Source organism: Pantherophis guttatus, chromosome 2 (genome assembly GCF_059756535.1).
Source record: "Pantherophis guttatus breed Tessera chromosome 2, ASM5975653v1, whole genome shotgun sequence".
NCBI classification, from domain to species: Eukaryota; Metazoa; Chordata; class Lepidosauria; order Squamata; family Colubridae; genus Pantherophis; species Pantherophis guttatus.
In genome coordinates this window covers 28,729,940-28,748,724 of record NC_142064.1, presented here as the reverse complement: position 1 = coordinate 28,748,724, position 18,785 = coordinate 28,729,940, and the positions used below count along the sequence as shown (strand labels likewise).

The window sequence follows — 18,785 nt, the reverse complement described above, 5'->3', positions numbered from 1 at the left end:
CGAATGGTGGGCAACAATTGCCGCTCTTTGTTTGCAGGCTTACTTAGGAGCGGAATACTTGGTTTCACGTTAAAGGCTTGGGCGGTCAGGCCTCCTGTGAGCAGTGTTGGTCACAGGAGGCCGTAGTCGAGAGTTGGTCGTAGCGATTATGAGAGCTCGTTAGCAACAGCCAGCCGCGACTGACTCATAGAACTGTTGTCTTATTAACAGTAACAGGGTTGGAAGGGACTTTGGAGGTCATCTAATCCAACCCCCTGCTCACACAGGAGACCTGTACTAGGGATTCGAACCACTGAACTGCCGACCTTTCTGAGCGACAAGTTCAGTGTCTTAGCCACTGAGCCACCTAGTCAGACTGGCAGGAAAGTTGATGAGTTAAAATCCTGGTTTTTCGAATGTTGAACTAATGAGAACCTTTTTGTACAGGTATTCCTCGATTTACAACAGTTCATTTAGTGACTAAAGTTTACAACGACCCTCAAAAAAGGGGCTTACAACATTTTTCATAGTTGCAATCTTAGCAACATCCCCATAATCATGGGATCAAAATGTGGATGCTTGGCAACTGGTTCATATTTATGGCTGTTGCTGTGTCCCAAGGTCATGTGGATCACCTTTTGCGACCGTCTGACAAGCAAAGTTAATGGGGAAACCAGATTCACTTAGTAACCGGGTTACTATCTGATCAACTGCAGTGATTCACTTAACAACTGTGGCAAGGAAGGTTGTAAATGGGGGCAAAACTCTGTTAACAAATTTCTCACTTAACAGAAATTTTGGTTTCCATTATGGTCATAAATCAAGGATTACCTGTAGTTCCCCCTTTCAATCAAATAAGAGAATGAAGACCCACAAACCTTTTTTTTCCTTTTTGTAGTGGAGCAGATACTATGAAACTTCCTGCCCCTTGAAATTCGATCAACTTTTTACTGTAATCATTTAATCAACCAGTTAATTAACTATTTTATTTATTTAAAACGATTATATAGCCTCCCAGTTTTCCACCATTAGCTTTCATGAAACTTTTAAAAAATCAAAGTGTTTCAGAGATATTTCCTTGTTTTTTCATTTTGTTTGCTTTCTGATTTTGTTTTCTTTTTGATACAGTATTCTTAAAATATACATTTTGTTGAGATTCTAAGCCTCTGCGAACTGAAGGTAAAAATTGAATGAATATAGTCATAAATAATAAAGGGATAGTTTCCCTCCATATTTTAACAGAAAAGGAAGCAAAGAAACAGGGAAAGGTCCAAGGAAAGAGAATTAATGGCAGGGTGGTTGAACCAGTGGTGGTGGTGGTTACAAGGCATTGGGAAACTTGAAAGACCAAGTTACGGGCAGATATTGATGCAAGGAAAATCTATGTAGTTGTTAAGAGTTGACACTGACTTGAAGGCACATAACCAGTCAATGCCTATTGAGTTGATCTCATATGATGCTGCCTTCCAGCTTTTCACTTAGTTAGGATAGCAATGATTGTGGGCACAGATATGTTTTGTGGAAATCTAATTCAATAAACAATGAAAATGGTTGGCAAATTATTTCATAAAGTATGAGTCACACATCTGAGATATTCACAAAAGCCAGAGCTGCACTCTCTGCTTTCCTCCTGTGTAAAAAAGCCTTTAGAGCCAGAAGTCACTATCTGGAGGGATGCTGAAGAGTGACAGGCATGCCCTTTTTGGCTTCCCAGACCCTTGAGTAGAGAAATTAGTTGGTTGCCACAGATTCTGCCTTCTGCATTTGTTGACTTCAACTGTCCGTCCGTCTGTACCCCCCCCTCCTTCCCAGTGCTTTGGACTGTGTTGTATGTAAAAGATGACTCAGTCTCACTTGGTAGGTACCATGTGTGCAGGAAGAGGTTGCCTGTCATCAGTAGGATTCAAGCAGCCTTTGGGCAAAGTTGAGAGAAAGGTGACTGGTCATAAAGGGGCTCCTTTGCTGAAAAATCATGACACCTCTTGGACACTCCTTCAAGAAGCCAAGGACAATCCTCCTCAGCACTGCTGTGGTCTCCTGGCCCCTTGGTCACCCTCCAGTCATCTGGAGCTGATAGTCCTGGCAGTTTTATAATCCCACTAGGTGGCCAAACAGAGTAAGCATCCCTCCCCCTTCCCGGTTTGCCTTCAGCAGCTTTATTTATATACAGATAATCCTTGATTTACAACTGTTTGTTCAATGATGATTCATAGCTACTACGACAGTCTCACAAAAAGTGTTTTATGACCTGTAGTCACACTCACTCACACCACCCTCATGGTCACATTATCACAATTTGGGCACTTCTCACCAGTGGCTCACCTTTTGGACTAGTGACAGCAGCATATGGTCACGTGACCACAATTTGCAACATTTTTTAAACTGGTTTTTGACTAAAAAGCATTTATTGGGAAACTGGATTCACTTAATGACCATGTGATTTGCTTAACAACCAGAGGAATTCATTTTATAAGTACCATAAAAATGGCTGCAAAATCAGGTCCATTTGACTTGACTTGTCTTGACTTAAGATTGCAAACTGAAATTTCAGTCCAAAATGTGGTTGTAAGCCAAGAACTACTGGCTTTCAAATTAAAGCCACACAACTCTTAAAGCAGCTCTGGTAATTTAGAGTTACAAACCATCAAACAATAAAAACAGATACAAATCATACATCCAGAAGACAAACTATACATAAGAACATTTTGCATAAAGACTCAACAACCACTCTACTTCAAGCCCTTGGAGAATAATAGCCAGGTTTCCAATGACTTTCTGAATATCATTGGGATGGGAGCCATATACCGTAGGTCTCTGGAGGATGCTATTCCACAGGCTGACCTTACAACCGAGATGAGAAATGTGTAAAATGGTACTTGGCACTGGGTGCCTTCTGACAGAATGTTGCTGCCAAGACCTTTTAACTAATCTGCTGCTATCTATGTGAGAAACAGCAAATGCTGCAAAGTAGCTTTTTCATTCTTTATGAAAGAGGTGCCCCCATGGTTTCCCCTCTCCTCAATGCTTGGAGATTCTGCTATAGACATAGGATATGAGGGCTTTGCGCTTCAAGGCCACATTAACACAACTGAAATGGAAAGCACTAAACAGGACCTTTTTCTGGTTAGAACTTGTGTAGGTACAGAGGGAAGGATAGGTTGAATACAATCTTATAGGGAAGCTAATTTGTCTAGAAGCTATAGCCATAGGTGAGATCTCGCAGGTCCATCAGATGTATACTCAAAGCTGAATTGATCTTAGAATTTGTTCCCACGCTGCAAGGATGAGCCAGCAGCAAAGTCTGAATTTTCTGCAGTTACTTTTATAAAGAGCAAATTTCAATCTAAAATAAATATGGAACAAGAATGAGCATGGTAGTCTTAAAAAATAAAATCCAAATTCCAAGAATTATGAAAAACTAAAGCAAGTTCACAATTTCCATTAAAAATATAATTTTATAAAGCTGCAACCCCAACAAAATCAGTAGTTTTTAATTTATCACATTCATTGATGGGTTTGAAAGCTTTAAGAATCCTTACCCTTGCCCTACAGGAATATGTAGATAAATCAGTTATAGATTTTTGTTATAGCAGTTATAATTCCAAATACAAACTGTTTCTAAAACCAAGAAACAGAAACAATGACATCCTTACTTGCAGGCATTTTTCAGACCACATAACAGGTGACAAGATCTTGTTTGCTTAAAGGAAAATACATGTAATGCAGTAATTCCAGGAAGTAATAAAGTCAAGGTAATTGCCATCAAAAAAGGACAAGTTTTGTCCAAAATCTTTTATTTACTATAAAGACAAAACCACCAAAATAGGTACAAATTATACTATAAAATTGGTTCAAAGGGGTAAAAACTTTTAATTAAAATATCTTGATATATTTAAAATAACAAAAGAATATAATGAAGCCAAATTTTCTTAACCCAGAGATCTTTAAAATTTACTTGCACAGTAAGGTGCTAAGAAGTTAGCCCTTAAGCCCTGGAACTCTTAGGAATCAGTCACATAGCAAATATAATTTCAATGTGAAAGTGAACTTTGGTAGAAGAAAATCTATAGGATACCTGAGGTAGTAGAAATTGGAATAAACAGCAGTAGACGTTATTTACAACTTAGGTACCAAATAACATTAAGAGCACAAAAATAATTACATAATACAATTTTCAATCCAGCTTTGATCCAAAGAAAATAAGATTACATCACATCTGCATTTAAAAACACAATTACCAGCAAGCGGAGGAAAATGCAAACAAACTCGAAGAATGCTTTTAGACACCTAGAGGTGGTCCAAGTTTGATATGTAAAGACATGGTGATCTACAAGGATAATACTGATTAGCTGAGGTTTGTCAGTTTATATAATTGACATTTAAGTCCAAAGTTGTATTTATCTGACAAGCGATCTTCCAGTACATGAATTGGCAAGAGTGCATCCTTTAAAGCTTGCACAGAAGAAACTTAAAAAAAACATGATTGGAATAAAGACAAATTCTAAACTGTCAAGAAACAAGTCAAATACAAACAAAGCTACAAAACTTCACATTTAGATTTTTTTAACTCTTCAAAGTCTCCCAATAATAATAAGAAAAAAAAAAGCAAAGGAATGTAACATTTCAAGAAGAAATACACATCCACCTTTAATGACATTGCTCTTGATTAACTTTAGCATGGTCATTGTGTAAACCTCCATTAACTTTGTTTCCAATTTTTAAAAATTGTACATTGCCTAAATTGTACAGTATTATAGCTTATCAAGTTTGTCCTGAGCCTTTGATCATAACCAATTTCTGATCAATATTTCAACTGGCTTCTGAAGAGTTAAAATTGGAACAGTTATTTTAACAAAAGTTGATTAAACACAATCAAAACTTTACTTCAAAAAAATTGCCAGAAAGTAAAAGAAAAGCTGCCATTTTCCTTCAATATCCCATTCATCAGAATTTAAAAACCTGCCATTGAAATCATCAATGACACATTTGTTAAAAAAACAACAACAAAGTTCTGCATCCTTGGTGCAAAAATATTTCTTCAAAGCTATTTAATTTCATTGCGTAAAAATTTAAACACAACTTTTTAAATGGCTCTTTTCCATTTTAAAAAATAGTTCCCAATAAGTTAATTATCAACTATTATGTATTTATTTTTCATATTTCCACCCTGCCATAATCCAAATTGTAAATGATGGGGCTGTGCAAGGATCATGTTTCAAGGCCACACGGTCAGCTTGTTGTGAGACAAGGTGTCTCTTCTGTCCCGTATTGCTGCAATGGCATGCCCACTGACTCATTCCCAATTTTGGAACCTCTCAATTTGTTATTAAGGGAAGACACCTTAATACCTTAAGCAACAATGCCCTGTCCTGCTTTTTGTTTTAGTTAAAATAGGATTCTCTTTTCAGGAAAGGCTGTTAATGTGGGGATAAAGTCACAGTTCATAAAAACTACTTCTGGGGGTTTCAGGCTTGACTCTTTACAAGTGCCCATGATGCATTTCTCCTTATCTGAATGGGTTCACGCCAAATCAGAGCACAGCCCCAGTAAAAAGATGACAAATGGCATAAGGAAAACAGCAGGAAAAACAGCAAACATAATGCAATGCTAAGAGTAAGGCTGAATTTAAAGCTTCAGCTTTAAATAGAATAGAAGTTGGGTATCAGAAGGCAGTATGACACAATACTCCTTTCTACCACAATTTTACCATGAGCTGTGATATTAAAAAGGGCTTCAAAACAGAACATTCACTTGGTCCTTGGCTATGAAGTTCTGTTATTCAAAAAAACTTGTGCACTCCTACCCCAATAATACGTCTTGTTAAAAACACTGACTTAAGGGCAGCATTTTATTGCAGGTTTCAAACCAATTTTAACCATATTCTTTTACAGTAAGTTGTCCAGCAATATTTAGCTTGAACTTAATTCTAGCTATTTGGGTTTCTTTTAAAAACATTTTTCCCTGAATGTGAAGAAAAGATAAAATGAAACTACACAGTGGTAACTTCCAAAGGACAGTTACAAGACTAATAGTAAGTAAATCAACCACAGCTGCCATACTTAGTGACTCTAAAGCAGGCAAAGAGGTGATTTTAAAACTATCCAAATTTTCTTTTTCCACATAAAGAACAAGCTTCACCATAATGTAGACACAAACTTTCTTTAAAATGGATTGTTGAATTTGCATGTTCTGAAAAAAAAGTGATGCATTTTTAAATGGCTCTTTAGCCACTCAACTGCTAATATTGCTGAAGAAATGCTTTAAAATAAAAGTTTTTTTTAAAAAATCACGTTTTCCACTAAATAATCATGCAGATCTAAAAGAGGAATTGCTTCTCTGTTCATGAACAGACACATCTTTGAGAAAGGCACAGTTTACATATTTCTGCACAATTTGTGAAATGTTATATATTGAATTTATGTCAAGATCTCGATTTGTCAGTCACATACATATAGGTCCTCTACTGACCTCAAGTCCTCAAAACATATAATTAAGGCCGGCATAGCAATTAATATACATTGCTATGCAAACCTGCACAGGAAGACCAGCACTTTATATTTTCAGTAGCATCAAGTTCAGTGTACCCGCAGTTTTCTACAACTACCACATAGTGCGAAAGACAGGGTGTTTTAACAACTCCCTTGCTGGGGGTCTGTCCTGAGGTTGGAGCTCCAAACATCGAAGTGCCACATCCCTTAAGCCTGGAGTCAAATGCAGTGGGATTGTTGGAGCTGTAGTTGCACTAGCAATCTACAATTAAACAGAAAATAATAATTACACAAAAAAACCCAAAACAACAGATTATATTCTGCAGAGCATCTTAGTATTTTCACTGCTGACAATGTACACATTAAGTTTATTAAGTTGATTCTCATTATTTGCAGATTCCATATTTATGAATTCGCCTACTTTCTAAAATTTATTTGTAACCACAAAATCAAGAGTTATGGTCTTTTGCAATGATTTGTGGACATGCAAAACAGAAAAAAATTGACGCTCTTCCCAACTGAGGTTTCAGTATTCACAACTTCAGTGTCTGTGGCAATTTATAGAACAGAACTACCGAAAATTATGAGAACTGACTATATATTGACACTATAAATATATGTGTCCATGGTGGAGGATATATGCATACTTTGCAACAGATTTTCAGACTGTTCAGTAATTAATCCCTGAGACACACTAGGCAAGAAGGAAAGAAAATATATTTGCTCTGCTTTTCTTTTTAACAGCTATTTTTTAAACCACTGGAATGTATTCATACCCTTTTAAAAATGAAATAATAAATTAGGATACCTTGCATATGATGTGGCTATTACAGAAAATGTTTCTCAAACTGAGAGAATGCTTTCAAAATATAAGAGATCCCTAATCACCCTTTGAAAAGGATATATAATGTTCTTCACATCCTTTAGTTTGTGTGCATGGTTATCATTTAGCCTAATCCAGCTATCTGCTGCAAATTCCTATACTCTCAAGTTCTAATGACACATTTACACTGCATTCTTGGGCATGTCAGTGGCCTTTGAATGGAAGAAGCTCTCAGTGCATTTCCTCAACTATAGGCTTTACACCTTTTCTCTTATGGATCATTTTACCTTAAATATCAAAGCAAGATGATTGGAATGTTTCTCTGCGTTCCAGGGGGGCTTAGCACAAGCCATTTCTATAATAGCACAGCCAACACTCCACACATCACAGCTCCTGCCATATTGTTGGCCTCTCAACACCTAAGAGAGAAAAAAATAAATGAGATTAACTTTGATTCATCAATGGAGCACCTTTTAAAAAAAAACAGTGTAAAACGCTTTATCATGAGATTAGTCTAAAATAGTAGGATGCCATCATAAAATGTCACAAGATATTGCTTTATTTCAGTATCCATAAAACACTGTTCCTGAAAACATTACTCTTACAATTAACCCTTGCAAATTCCAGATCAGAGCATAAATGTCAACTTTATAGATTTTCTTCAGCTTTTGCTATATTTTAAAAATCCCATGAAAATTAAATACTTGTTCCTGTGAGACCAGTGGCCCTATTAACTTTCTTTGAAGAGAACGTGGAAATAGAGGACTATTTGTGGTTCCCAAAGTGCATTAATCATTTATGTATTTTTAGCAATTCTTTGTTTAAGAGCAGCTGTCTAACATGAACTCTGCTTGACAGCAAAGAAAGAAAATGCCAGTGCTATTAGGGCAGACAAGTCAAGGTATTTTGCTATTTATTTCCAGAACAATGTTTCTTAAAACACGAGCAGCATTGCTCACTTGTAGCTTGTTCTTAAAGGAGGGTTCACATATCATCACATATCAGGCTGGTCCACTAATATTATAATGGGGAAGATGCTTTTCAAACTGACAATGAAAGAACCTTGTACCTACATACATAAGAGAAGGCATGAGATAAATGACTGAAAATGTAGATGCAACTTCCTGATTTGGGTCACCATTTCATATTACTATGGTGACAAGGTCATTAACTATTTCAAGTTAAGAAAAAACTGAGCAAGGATACTGGGATATGATTATGGCTGGTATTGCCCTACAAATTATGCATATGTCTTTGGATAATGTCCCAATATTTAGGCCAAGGGTGGGAAACTATGGCCCTTTTATGACTTGGGGACTTCAGTTCCCAGAATTCCTGGGCCAGCCATGTTCTTCACCTCTGCCATAGGTGATTGATGAACGTTAAATTATTCAAAGTCAAACTCTGAATATTGAGAGGGCAAAAATGGGAACTACTTCAATCAGTTCTTGTGAGTTTCTTTGAAATAGGTGGCTGGTTGGCCTTTGTGGGAATCATGGAATTGGATTTTGGCTTGATCAAATAAGGATCTTCTCATATTAATGTGCTCTCCCAAATTAGTGTTACATGGAATTAAAGAAAGGTTAAGTTAAAAGTTGTTAATATCCCTTTTCCCCAAGATGAAATCTTACCTCTGGTGCCATAAATGCAATAGTCCCCAATAACTGTCCTTGAAATTCTCCAGCACCAGTTCCTTTTGATGCCAATCTAGCTGCAGCTCCAAAATCAGCAATTCTTAGCCTATGACCTGTGCTATCAATTAACAAGTTGGCACCTGTTGGCATTATTAGAAATGCAATTAAGTGATGAAAGAAATGCAAGTACACTTGTGGTAGAAAATGAAAAAAAAAGTACTATTTTTCTTTATTCAATGAACTAAATTCTGGAGTAAATTTAAATATATGTTGCAGTCTACATTGTTGAATTATATATATATAAGTTAGCATAATAATAATGGACTATACAATAAATTAGAATCAAAGGACAGAATAACAATTTGGATACTTCAATAGTTATAGACTGAAGGCTTTTTTAAAATTGCTGTTACATGTCTGTTAGAGATGTTCCCAAATTTTATTATAATTTCTAAGTTAAAAGAAATAGTAAGAAAGCAACAACTAAATACAATATATATTTTGTTTTCAGAACACAAATAGAATATTAAAACTAAAAAATAAAATAAAGTAGGTATCCAATAGCTTTTGAAATATTAAAAAATACAATGTGAATATTTTTTTCATTTCTAAGCAAGTTCTCTGTGGATGGCAAGTCAGAGCTCTGCCTTTGTCTTTTATATATAAATATTTATCTTATAGATGATTACACATAGAATAATATATAACCTAAGAAAAGTTAGCACTGTGCCTGGCAGCATAAAATCCTACTTATCTTGTGCTTTCAGTAACACATCAAGAATATTTTTTGAAGATAATTTCTCCAGAGAACTACTGGGATATCTTCCATATCATGTAAATATTCAAAAAATTAGTTCTTTTCAACAGACTTTATTTTAACATAATCCAAGATGAAGAGAAACAAGTACTGAACATTACACAAGCAATGATACCACAATAGCTAAACACATTGTGGCAAATTAACATCTGCCAACAATTTAAAGAATGGAACTAGATAGTGATGAATGAACTAAAAATAACTATTCCCATTAGATGGCTCATTGATTGGCAATGTGTAAATGTTTAGCTATAGTAACATTGATCCTACCTTTGACATCTCTGTGAATGATCTGATTTTCATGAAGGTAAGCCAGGCCACGGAGCAACTGTTCTGTGTAGTTGGCAACTACAGACTCTTTAAAGGCTCCATATTTACCTAACAAATGAGCAACAGATCCTCCTGAAAAACAGGAGTATATTTTATCCAGGTTGACTATTTGAAAACAGCAACTTAAAACAGTTACAAAATTTGATCTATCAGGCAGGAAAGGAATTCTAAGGGCTTTCAATGAATTCCCTTTGGCTTCCTTATATTTACAGTATTTTTCGGTAAGACATACTCTGCCCCCTAAAAGAGGGTGGAAATCTCTGTGTGTCTTGTAAAGGGAATGTTGCCGAAGCCCCTGCCAGCCCCCATCCTTCGGCTTCTGCCTCCTAGCAATTTGCCTCTTTGCAGCAATGGCAAACAGCCTGGTCAGCTTCAGCACAGCCTGATTTAACACGATCAGCTGATTAGCGGTTGAATCTGCCTCCCGGAATACCACCTATCAGCTGTTCCATTTTCGGCCTCCATGCGTCCCATTTTCAGCCCATTCCAGGCGGTAGGGATTGCTGCCGCTGCCGCCTATCACTGCTGCCTGGAACGGGCTGAAAATGGGGCATGCGGAGGCCAAAAACGGGGCACATGGAGGCTGAAAAACAGGATGTGTGGAGGCTGAAAATGGGAGGCATGGAGGTGGCAATAGGTGGCAGTGGCAATGGGCGGTAGAAATCCCCGCAGCCTGGAACAGCTAATAGGCAGTATTCCAGGAGGCAGATCCAACCGCCAATCAGCTGCTCATGCTAAATCAGGCTGTGCTGAAACTGACCAGAATGATTCCCCACCTTACAGACTTTCAAATGAGGATTACTCAATTGGATTGACATAGGTGGCTACAGAAATTGAGTAAATTAAAAATAGGCTCTTTCCCCCAGGTCTTGTGTAAGAGTGATAGGGGAGTTGGGTGTCTGTTTTTATCTCCATGCATAACTTTTGATGCAAGAGGTTAATTTTGCTTGTTTGTTTCATTTAACATGTTTTTATTGGTTAATGAGCAAAATGAAGTTTCTGCCTGTCACTACTTTTGGGGGGTTTTTTGGGGTTTTTTTTTTTACTTGTATGTTCAACTGTCCAGAATCATTGAAATTGAGAGACCCAGAAAGATAAAATATAAATAAAAAATGATGAAGAGGGACTCAAAATTTTCCTCCAAGAAACTATTGTCCAAAACAATGCTATCCTCCTACATAAGGGACGAGATAACTTTTGGAGAAATCCTAATCCAAAATTATTTACAACTTTAAGATATCAATAGCAATAGCACTTACACTTATATACCACTTCACAGTGCTTTACACCCTCTCTAAGCGGTTTAGAGTCAGCATATTGCTTCCAACAATCTCATTTTATTGATCTCGGAAGGATGGAAGGCTGAGTCAACCTTGAGCCTTGAGCCTGGTGAGATTCGAGCTGCCAAATTGCAGGCAGCCAGCGGTCAGCAGAAGTAGCATGCAGTACTGCATTCTAATCACTGCGCCACCATGCACTTAAGATATTAGATATTAGTATCTTAAGAGCCATTGCGGCTCTTAAGATATTAAATCCATAGCAAACAGAAATGTGGAAGAGGCTGAGACACCCCCCCCCCACACACACACGTTTATAAGAACAGGAGATACAGCACAATCAGATTTGCAAGATTCTGTTATTGTAGCCATGCCCAATAAAAGTAGCTTTATCCTTCCTGTGAAATTGATAGTCTACCTGGTGGGGCTGACACAGACCTAGAATTCAATGAGAAACCCCTAAACTTAACTCTAATGCCACAGAATTGTGAGTGGGAGACACTTACTAGGAGATACATTTTGGCATACATACCTGCCATCCATTCTATAAACAGGTTGTAGTTGCTTTTCTCACATGTAGCACCTAGCATTCGAATGATATTAGGGTGATTCAAATGGTTCATCATTCTTATCTCTTCTCTCAGGGCTTCCACCACTTCTTCCTGCTCAGATGATGTATTCCTGACATATGTTACCTGTTTCATAAAACATGTCAGCTTTTGATTCAACAATTCCATAAGCAGGAAAAGTAGCAACTGTCACTGTTGTAAATAGATCAGATTCCATGTTGAACTATTTGAAGGAAAAGATTCAAAGTATGATATCCTGAATGATATCACTAGGTCAGAGTGCAGAATGTGCACCCAGAGATTACATGAGGTTCCTAGAGGCTTTCAGAATTGTTGCCAGACTGTGAAAGAAAAGGGAATATGTACATATACACTTGTATATGTGTGTGTGAATAGCAATCATTTGAAGGAATTTTTTAAATTATATTTAATTTCATCCTGGTCTCACACATAGCTTTTTGAATATCACTGAAAGAATGAGTGCAACCTTTGGACTAAAAAAAGTTGTACAACTGTACAACATATATAACAATCCTGAATACCTGCTATTTTTGCTGCTGTTACTAATATTTTATTGTGACAAAATTCAAATCAATTGTATATACTTCTTTCCCTAGAGTAATAAAAAAAATTACATTGTGATATTGAAACTGTGTGTGTATCCAACATGCTATGCATCCCATTTTAAAGTCATAACAATTGTGATACTCAATTCAACAAGTGCTTCCAACAGATAAAAAAGATAATATTAATCAATTCTACACCCTACTTTTGGTGTGTCCCCCCCCCCCCCATTTGCAACAAATAGTTAGGAGAACAATATACTGGTATAGGCTTTGATAATTAGAGGGACATCAAGAACAATGGAGAAATATTTGTGGGATCTGCAAGGGAAGGGGGAAAAAATGAAATAATTCTTGTAGCACTATGATATAAGAATACATGTAGCCCTTGACTTATGACCAAAATTGAGTCTGGAATTTTGGTTGTACATCATTGTGCTTGTTGTTAAACAGCTCAACATGTGACCTGACTTGATTTTATGACTGTTTTTACAATAGTTATTACATGAGTCTTTTAAAAAGGAATTTCACAAGTCCACAGAGGGGAAAAATGATCGTTTAATGATAAAATACCTCTATATATGTTTGTGCCTGTTCGGCACATCTTAATATTATTTTCCAAATATTCATTCAGCAAGTACTTTCAAAATATTCACGAGCATCTTTTTACCTGTTTCACCGCCATTAATGTCCCAGTGCCAACATCCTGAGCTTGATAGCAAGAAGAAAAAGCTCCAAGGCCTATCTGTTGACCTTTAAGCCATTCATTGTCTTCCCTGTAATGGTGCTTTGCTTTGGTATGCCCAGGCAGGGTTTCTGGTGTCTGCAAATTAAATAAAAGATATGATAATGTAATCCTTTGAAATTTAGGTGGAAAAAGGATTAATGTATTCTTAAAACAAACATCTGAAGCCTCTATTTATAATACGCAAACAGCATAAGCATTTCTTTAAGCTCACAGGTTGTCTAACTGAGACCTGCCCCACTCAACAATTTAAGGAAAAAAAAAGAATTTTTAGGACATATGCAGACATATATTTGAGGTAAAATAGACCACAATAATTATCTATGATAAATGAGATGATCATCCGACATTTTAGAACTCACACCATGCATGTCTCTCACAGAATAGAAGACGTTCAGTCATAAACATCTGCGTTCTATTAACTGGAAATGTCTAGAGATCATAATAGCCAAGAAATTAAATACTGTTTCACTGTAAAATGTACAAAATAGACCTAAGATTCTTATTCTTGTTCCCCAAAATAAATCCCAGATTTAGTGACTGAACTTTTTAAATAACCAAATTAATAGAGAATACATAAACCTTTGGTTGTTAACAATAGTAGGAGTGTGCAACACATTCTGTGCACAGAATACATGTTTGATTTTGGCTTGGTGTGAACTCAAACTAAACATGCACATTTAGAGCATTTTGGTCTATGTACTGACTGAAATAGGGGTATAGATACATAAGAGCTGCAGCTGAGAGGAGAAGATGCTGGGAAGATCAAGGAGTGGGATATGCTGCACTAGGACTGAGAAGTGAAGGCAGGGAAGAGAAGGAAAGATGTTGGCTAGGAGGCATGTTGACTAGTATTGAAGAAGAGAGGGGACAATATGCAGCTGCCTTCTCCTACTTGCTATAAAAACACACCAAAATTCTTCCAGATTTTTTGTTTTGTTTTGAGGAACAATTAGAGTTGCTGGGAGTTGGATGGCATATAAATTATGTATATTATGGTTGGTCCAACAGTCAGTCAAATGTTCAGTCTGCATTTGACATTTTTGTCCACCTTATCATGAAGGATCAATATTATTAGGACCTATTGTTGATTCAGCACATTAATTTATTTGGAATTTTTACTATGAATAATGTATGAATAATGTTTTATGAATATTTTTATTACTATGAGTGCTTTAATTGCTTAGGATTGTTGCACATCATTGGGAGTGACTGTTGCACTTGATTGGGAATAAAATAGTAAACAAACGGTCTCTCTTGATTTTATGATTTTATGGTTGGTTTTAAATTTTGATATGGATTTTAAATTGATAAATTTTAAACTATGGGCCAAATTTAATTATTTTAAATCTATTTTTAATCGTATTTATGTATAAATGTTTTTATTTTGGCTGTTCACCGCCCTGAGTCCGAAAGGAGAAGGGCGGTATAGAAATTCGAATAATAATAATAATAATAATAATAATAATAATAATAATAATAATAATAATAATAATAATAATAATAATAAATGCATAAATGCCATCTATCTTTTATCCATAGTAAAGGTTCCCCTTGCACATGCTGTATGTGCTAGTCGTTCCCGATTCTAGGGGGCGGTGTTCATTTCCGTTTCATAGCCAAAAAGCCAGCGCTGTCCAAAGACGTCTCCGTGGTCATGTGGCTGGCATGACTAAATGCCAAAGACGCCTGGAACGCTATTACCTTCCCACCAAAGGTGGTCCCTATTTTTCTACTTGAATTTTTTATGTGCTTTCGAACTGTTAGGTTGGCAGAAGGTTGGCAGGAGCTCACCCCGTTAAGCGGCACTAGAAATTTGAACCGCTGAACTGTTGACCTTTCGATCGACAAGGTCAGCGTCTTAGCCACTGAGCCACTGCATCCCTTTTATCCATACACCTATGTAAAAAAGGTATGTTCCCCCCCCTTTTTTTGCAGTTTCTACTGCAGTCTCTCGTAGCATTCTAATAGGGATTTCCACAAAACCTTGCACTCACATTGTGATCACTATCACTACAAACAGTGCTATATCTAGAGACAAAATCGATTGATCTTCAAAATGCTATCAGAAATACATTGTGCAACAGTTAACAATAAGAAATAGCAAAACCCCAAATACTCACATCCTGTTGAATAATTATGATATCTTCACCATTTTCAACTTGAAGCTGAGGAACTACTGGGAGAGCATCCTGAGATGCTGACATGGCCATGGCAATAGCTAAAGCTTCCTCTTCTTCAGCTTCCATCTTTTCCTTGCATTTCTGATTATGATTCACATCGTCTTTATACGTGTTATCATTTTCTGCACGCTCAGGAGACAAGACAGCCACTTCAGACTTGAACGTGACAGTTCCGTCACTGGCTGGAGCTTCAAGTAAATCTTCCATACTAGAACTGAGTTCTGCATTAATATCCAGTTGGCTACGTTTTTCTTCCACTGGGGTGAAAACAGTCTCTTCGCTTGGTATAGCTGTACTAATACTATTATCACACTGTGATGTGTCATTTAAATTGAGTGACATGCTATTTTTGGAGGTTTCCCCCTGTTTATTCACGTCACACGGTTTAGGTCGAGATGGCTTTGGCCTATGTATATGACTGAATGGCAGAGGCCTGGCCTGGGTAAAAACAGGGGAAAGCTTTTCCAATTCTTTTTGTTCAGCACAGTTTCTTTGAATCTGGAGAGAGAGCTTCCGCTGCATTTGAGGAGAAGCCGAAGGTATTTTACAGGGAACAAATCCCTGAGATCTGAGTTTAGGAATATCAGTTCCTGCAGGTGCAGAGGGGGTAGAGGGGGAAGGCAAAATGGGGAATATGGTTTGGGAATGACAGGGTGAGAGAGAAGAGTTCAAGCACTGACCAGGGGATCTGCTTTTTGTTTGAATGGCTGGCTTTGGTTGTTCCGTTGTTCCTGCCGTAACAGGAAGTCCCAATGAAATACCAGCCATTATGTCAGAAAAGTCCTCCGGCGTAGCAGTTCGCTTTTTACTATCTAGTCCTTTCCCACTTTTACCTGTTAACTGGATTGTGTTACTTGGAGTAGTATTCTCCGTCGTTTCTGGAGAGTTATCAGGAACTGGAGGCTGTGCAAATTCATGCCTGCATTCCCCAGAATGCATTTGCTCCATGCCTAACTGGATGGCTTCTGCAATTTCCATTTCGTCTGCTATAGCCATCAATCGCCGACGCATTCTTGTATGATGTATTGAGCTTGTCATGCTCAACATTTCTAACAGTTTTACAAATACTTGGGGTACTCTTGCAACCATTCTGGCAGCACTTAAAAATATTCTCCGGGACAATTTGCCCACCATCGAATGGGAGTTGTCAATTGACCGCAGCGCAAAGCTCAGTAGAGATAACAGCTTTTCATACCTAAAAATGAACACGAAGCTGTTAATTTCCACTTATTTTTCTGAAATAACTTTTTAAAAACCATCAGCATTTCAAGAGAAAAAAGACAGATTTTAACATAAGACTTTCTAAACCAGCTAGAATTTTGATATTAAAGAACAACTTTTTTAAAAAGTTTTTAATTTTTTTATAAAAATGTCAAATCAATGTGTGAACACTGTGGCATCTAGGTGCCATACATTCCAGTACATACAAAACTGATCAAATTAAGGATTATTATTACATTCGATCAACTTATGAAGTTCCCATTACAATACACATTTATATTAGGTTACAATCTATAATTATTCAATTATTCTACCTATTTCTCATTATTACTTCCATTTTATCAACTAAAATGTAATACATTAATATTCCCTTTATTTCTATCTCTTACTCTAGCTTTTAATCATATTGCCCTCTATTAAAAAGCTTTTTATTTCTTTCCTGTCTAACTTCTAATCATGTCATCTGCCTACAAAAAAAAAAAAAAAAAAAAAAAGAAAGAAAGAAAGAAAGAAAGAAAGAAAGAAAGAAAGAAAGAAAAGAGAGAAAGAGAATAAAGAGAGAGAGATAGGGAAAGACAGTTCAAAACAGCAACCCAGAGCAGGAATCATCCTTCCATCATCTCTTGCCCGCTTTATTCTTTAATTGCTAAAGAACAACTTTTTAAAAGCAAGTTTTTCTAAATTATTACCTGTCAATGATAGCATCAGCTTGTAAGATATCTCCACTAACAATGTGGGGATAAAATTCACCAGGAAATTCTAACAGCAATCGATCTATAAGACAAAGACGTCCAAGTAACGCTTGCCAGTTGTTTGATTCAGATTGTGTCCCAAGGATGCAATTTAAGACAAAATCAATACCCCCAATGCCAATCGACCCTGCAAGAAAAGTTTAAATAAAGAATTAATGGAATTATAGTATTTGAGCTGGCAGTTGGTGTCTCTTATAAGCCAGTTTCCTACACATAAAGTTGTTTTACCTAGTTTTAATTCCTGTTGTTATGAACTAATTCTGAGTTTCTGAACTCACTGGGTTTTTTAAAAAAAAAAAGTGTAATGAGCAGAATGCTCCTTCTCAATATAAAAGATATTTGATGTATTTGAATTTATCCATACTGCCATTCCTTCGGTTGGAAACTTGCATAGAGTTACTCATCGCAGAATTATTTCAAAGATACAAATGCCATTATAATGATTAATGCTATGATCCATTACATATTAAAGAGAGGAAAACATTAAAAAGCTGTTCATTCAGAATGTAGAATTCAATAAATCTAGACATAATCACTCAGAATTTTAGCATTACCATTCTTTAAAATTCCCATAAGCATATCAAGTTCTCCAATTATCACACCACCGAATTACATTACTTGTTTTATACTTGTTTTTCTTTCATTTTTTTATTCTTATTCCAAATTCTTCTGCCTGTTTACTAAATTCTATTATTCTTTGAGCAGTATCCATTCCAACAAGATTTTATTTTCTCCATCATTTATTATTTTTTATTATATTCAAAATCAGTACGTCACTTATTTATTTGTTACATTTTTATCCCACATTTTTCCTGTTTCTCTCTCCTGTTTTTTTATACAGCAACAATCTGGTGAAGGAAGTAGGGTCAGAGTGAGTACTTCATGGCTATTGGCTAAGGATGGCTCTCTTTTTGTATTTTTTCCTGTACAATATATATAGCCTATTACATCTTCTATTGCAAATTAATTTGTTATGTTTGCAATTACCAACATGCTATTTCCTAAGTTTCTTGTTATGCATATGCACAGAATGCTGCTTATACATTTTTCTTCTTTCCTCCCGTTAAAGTCAACTCTATTCTCTTTTACTTTTTCATCTTTATCTCTATCTATTCCTGCTATGAATTCCTCTTTAGTGACAGCAATGTACCCCATGCTTTATTTAATTTCTTAATATAACTTGCAAATATCTGAGCCAGTCATATACGAATCTCTATTACATTGACATTTTTAACAAACAGCGTTCTTAAAATAGCTCTTTATTATTTAATTGATATAAAAATTACGTCCAGCCCTTCTTACTGCTTACTGCTTACTTAGATTTTCAAATTCCAATTAAAGTTTTAAGTATCTCTAACATTCACCCGGTTTTACTGTTAATTTCAAAAGCCTAAGTGAAATTTG

General features: G+C 36.3%; 1 protein-coding gene across 1 annotated transcript in view; it reads right to left on the bottom strand.

Moving 5' to 3' along the window:
- Positions 1 to 3,756: 3,756 nt before the first annotated feature.
- Positions 3,757 to 18,785, bottom strand: part of MAP3K1 (mitogen-activated protein kinase kinase kinase 1) — a 60,224-nt gene continuing 45,195 nt past the window's right edge. The window contains exons 13-20 of the mRNA XM_034440903.3: positions 17,319 to 17,508; positions 15,349 to 16,603; positions 13,151 to 13,303; positions 11,881 to 12,043; positions 10,012 to 10,143; positions 8,922 to 9,064; positions 7,578 to 7,709; positions 3,757 to 6,729 (exon numbers count right to left, since the gene is read on the bottom strand). Coding sequence (XP_034296794.2) covers positions 6,580 to 6,729; positions 7,578 to 7,709; positions 8,922 to 9,064; positions 10,012 to 10,143; positions 11,881 to 12,043; positions 13,151 to 13,303; positions 15,349 to 16,603; positions 17,319 to 17,508 — 2,318 coding nt within the window. The 3' untranslated portion in view covers positions 3,757 to 6,579. The remainder of the gene's footprint in view (positions 6,730 to 7,577; positions 7,710 to 8,921; positions 9,065 to 10,011; positions 10,144 to 11,880; positions 12,044 to 13,150; positions 13,304 to 15,348; positions 16,604 to 17,318; positions 17,509 to 18,785) is intronic.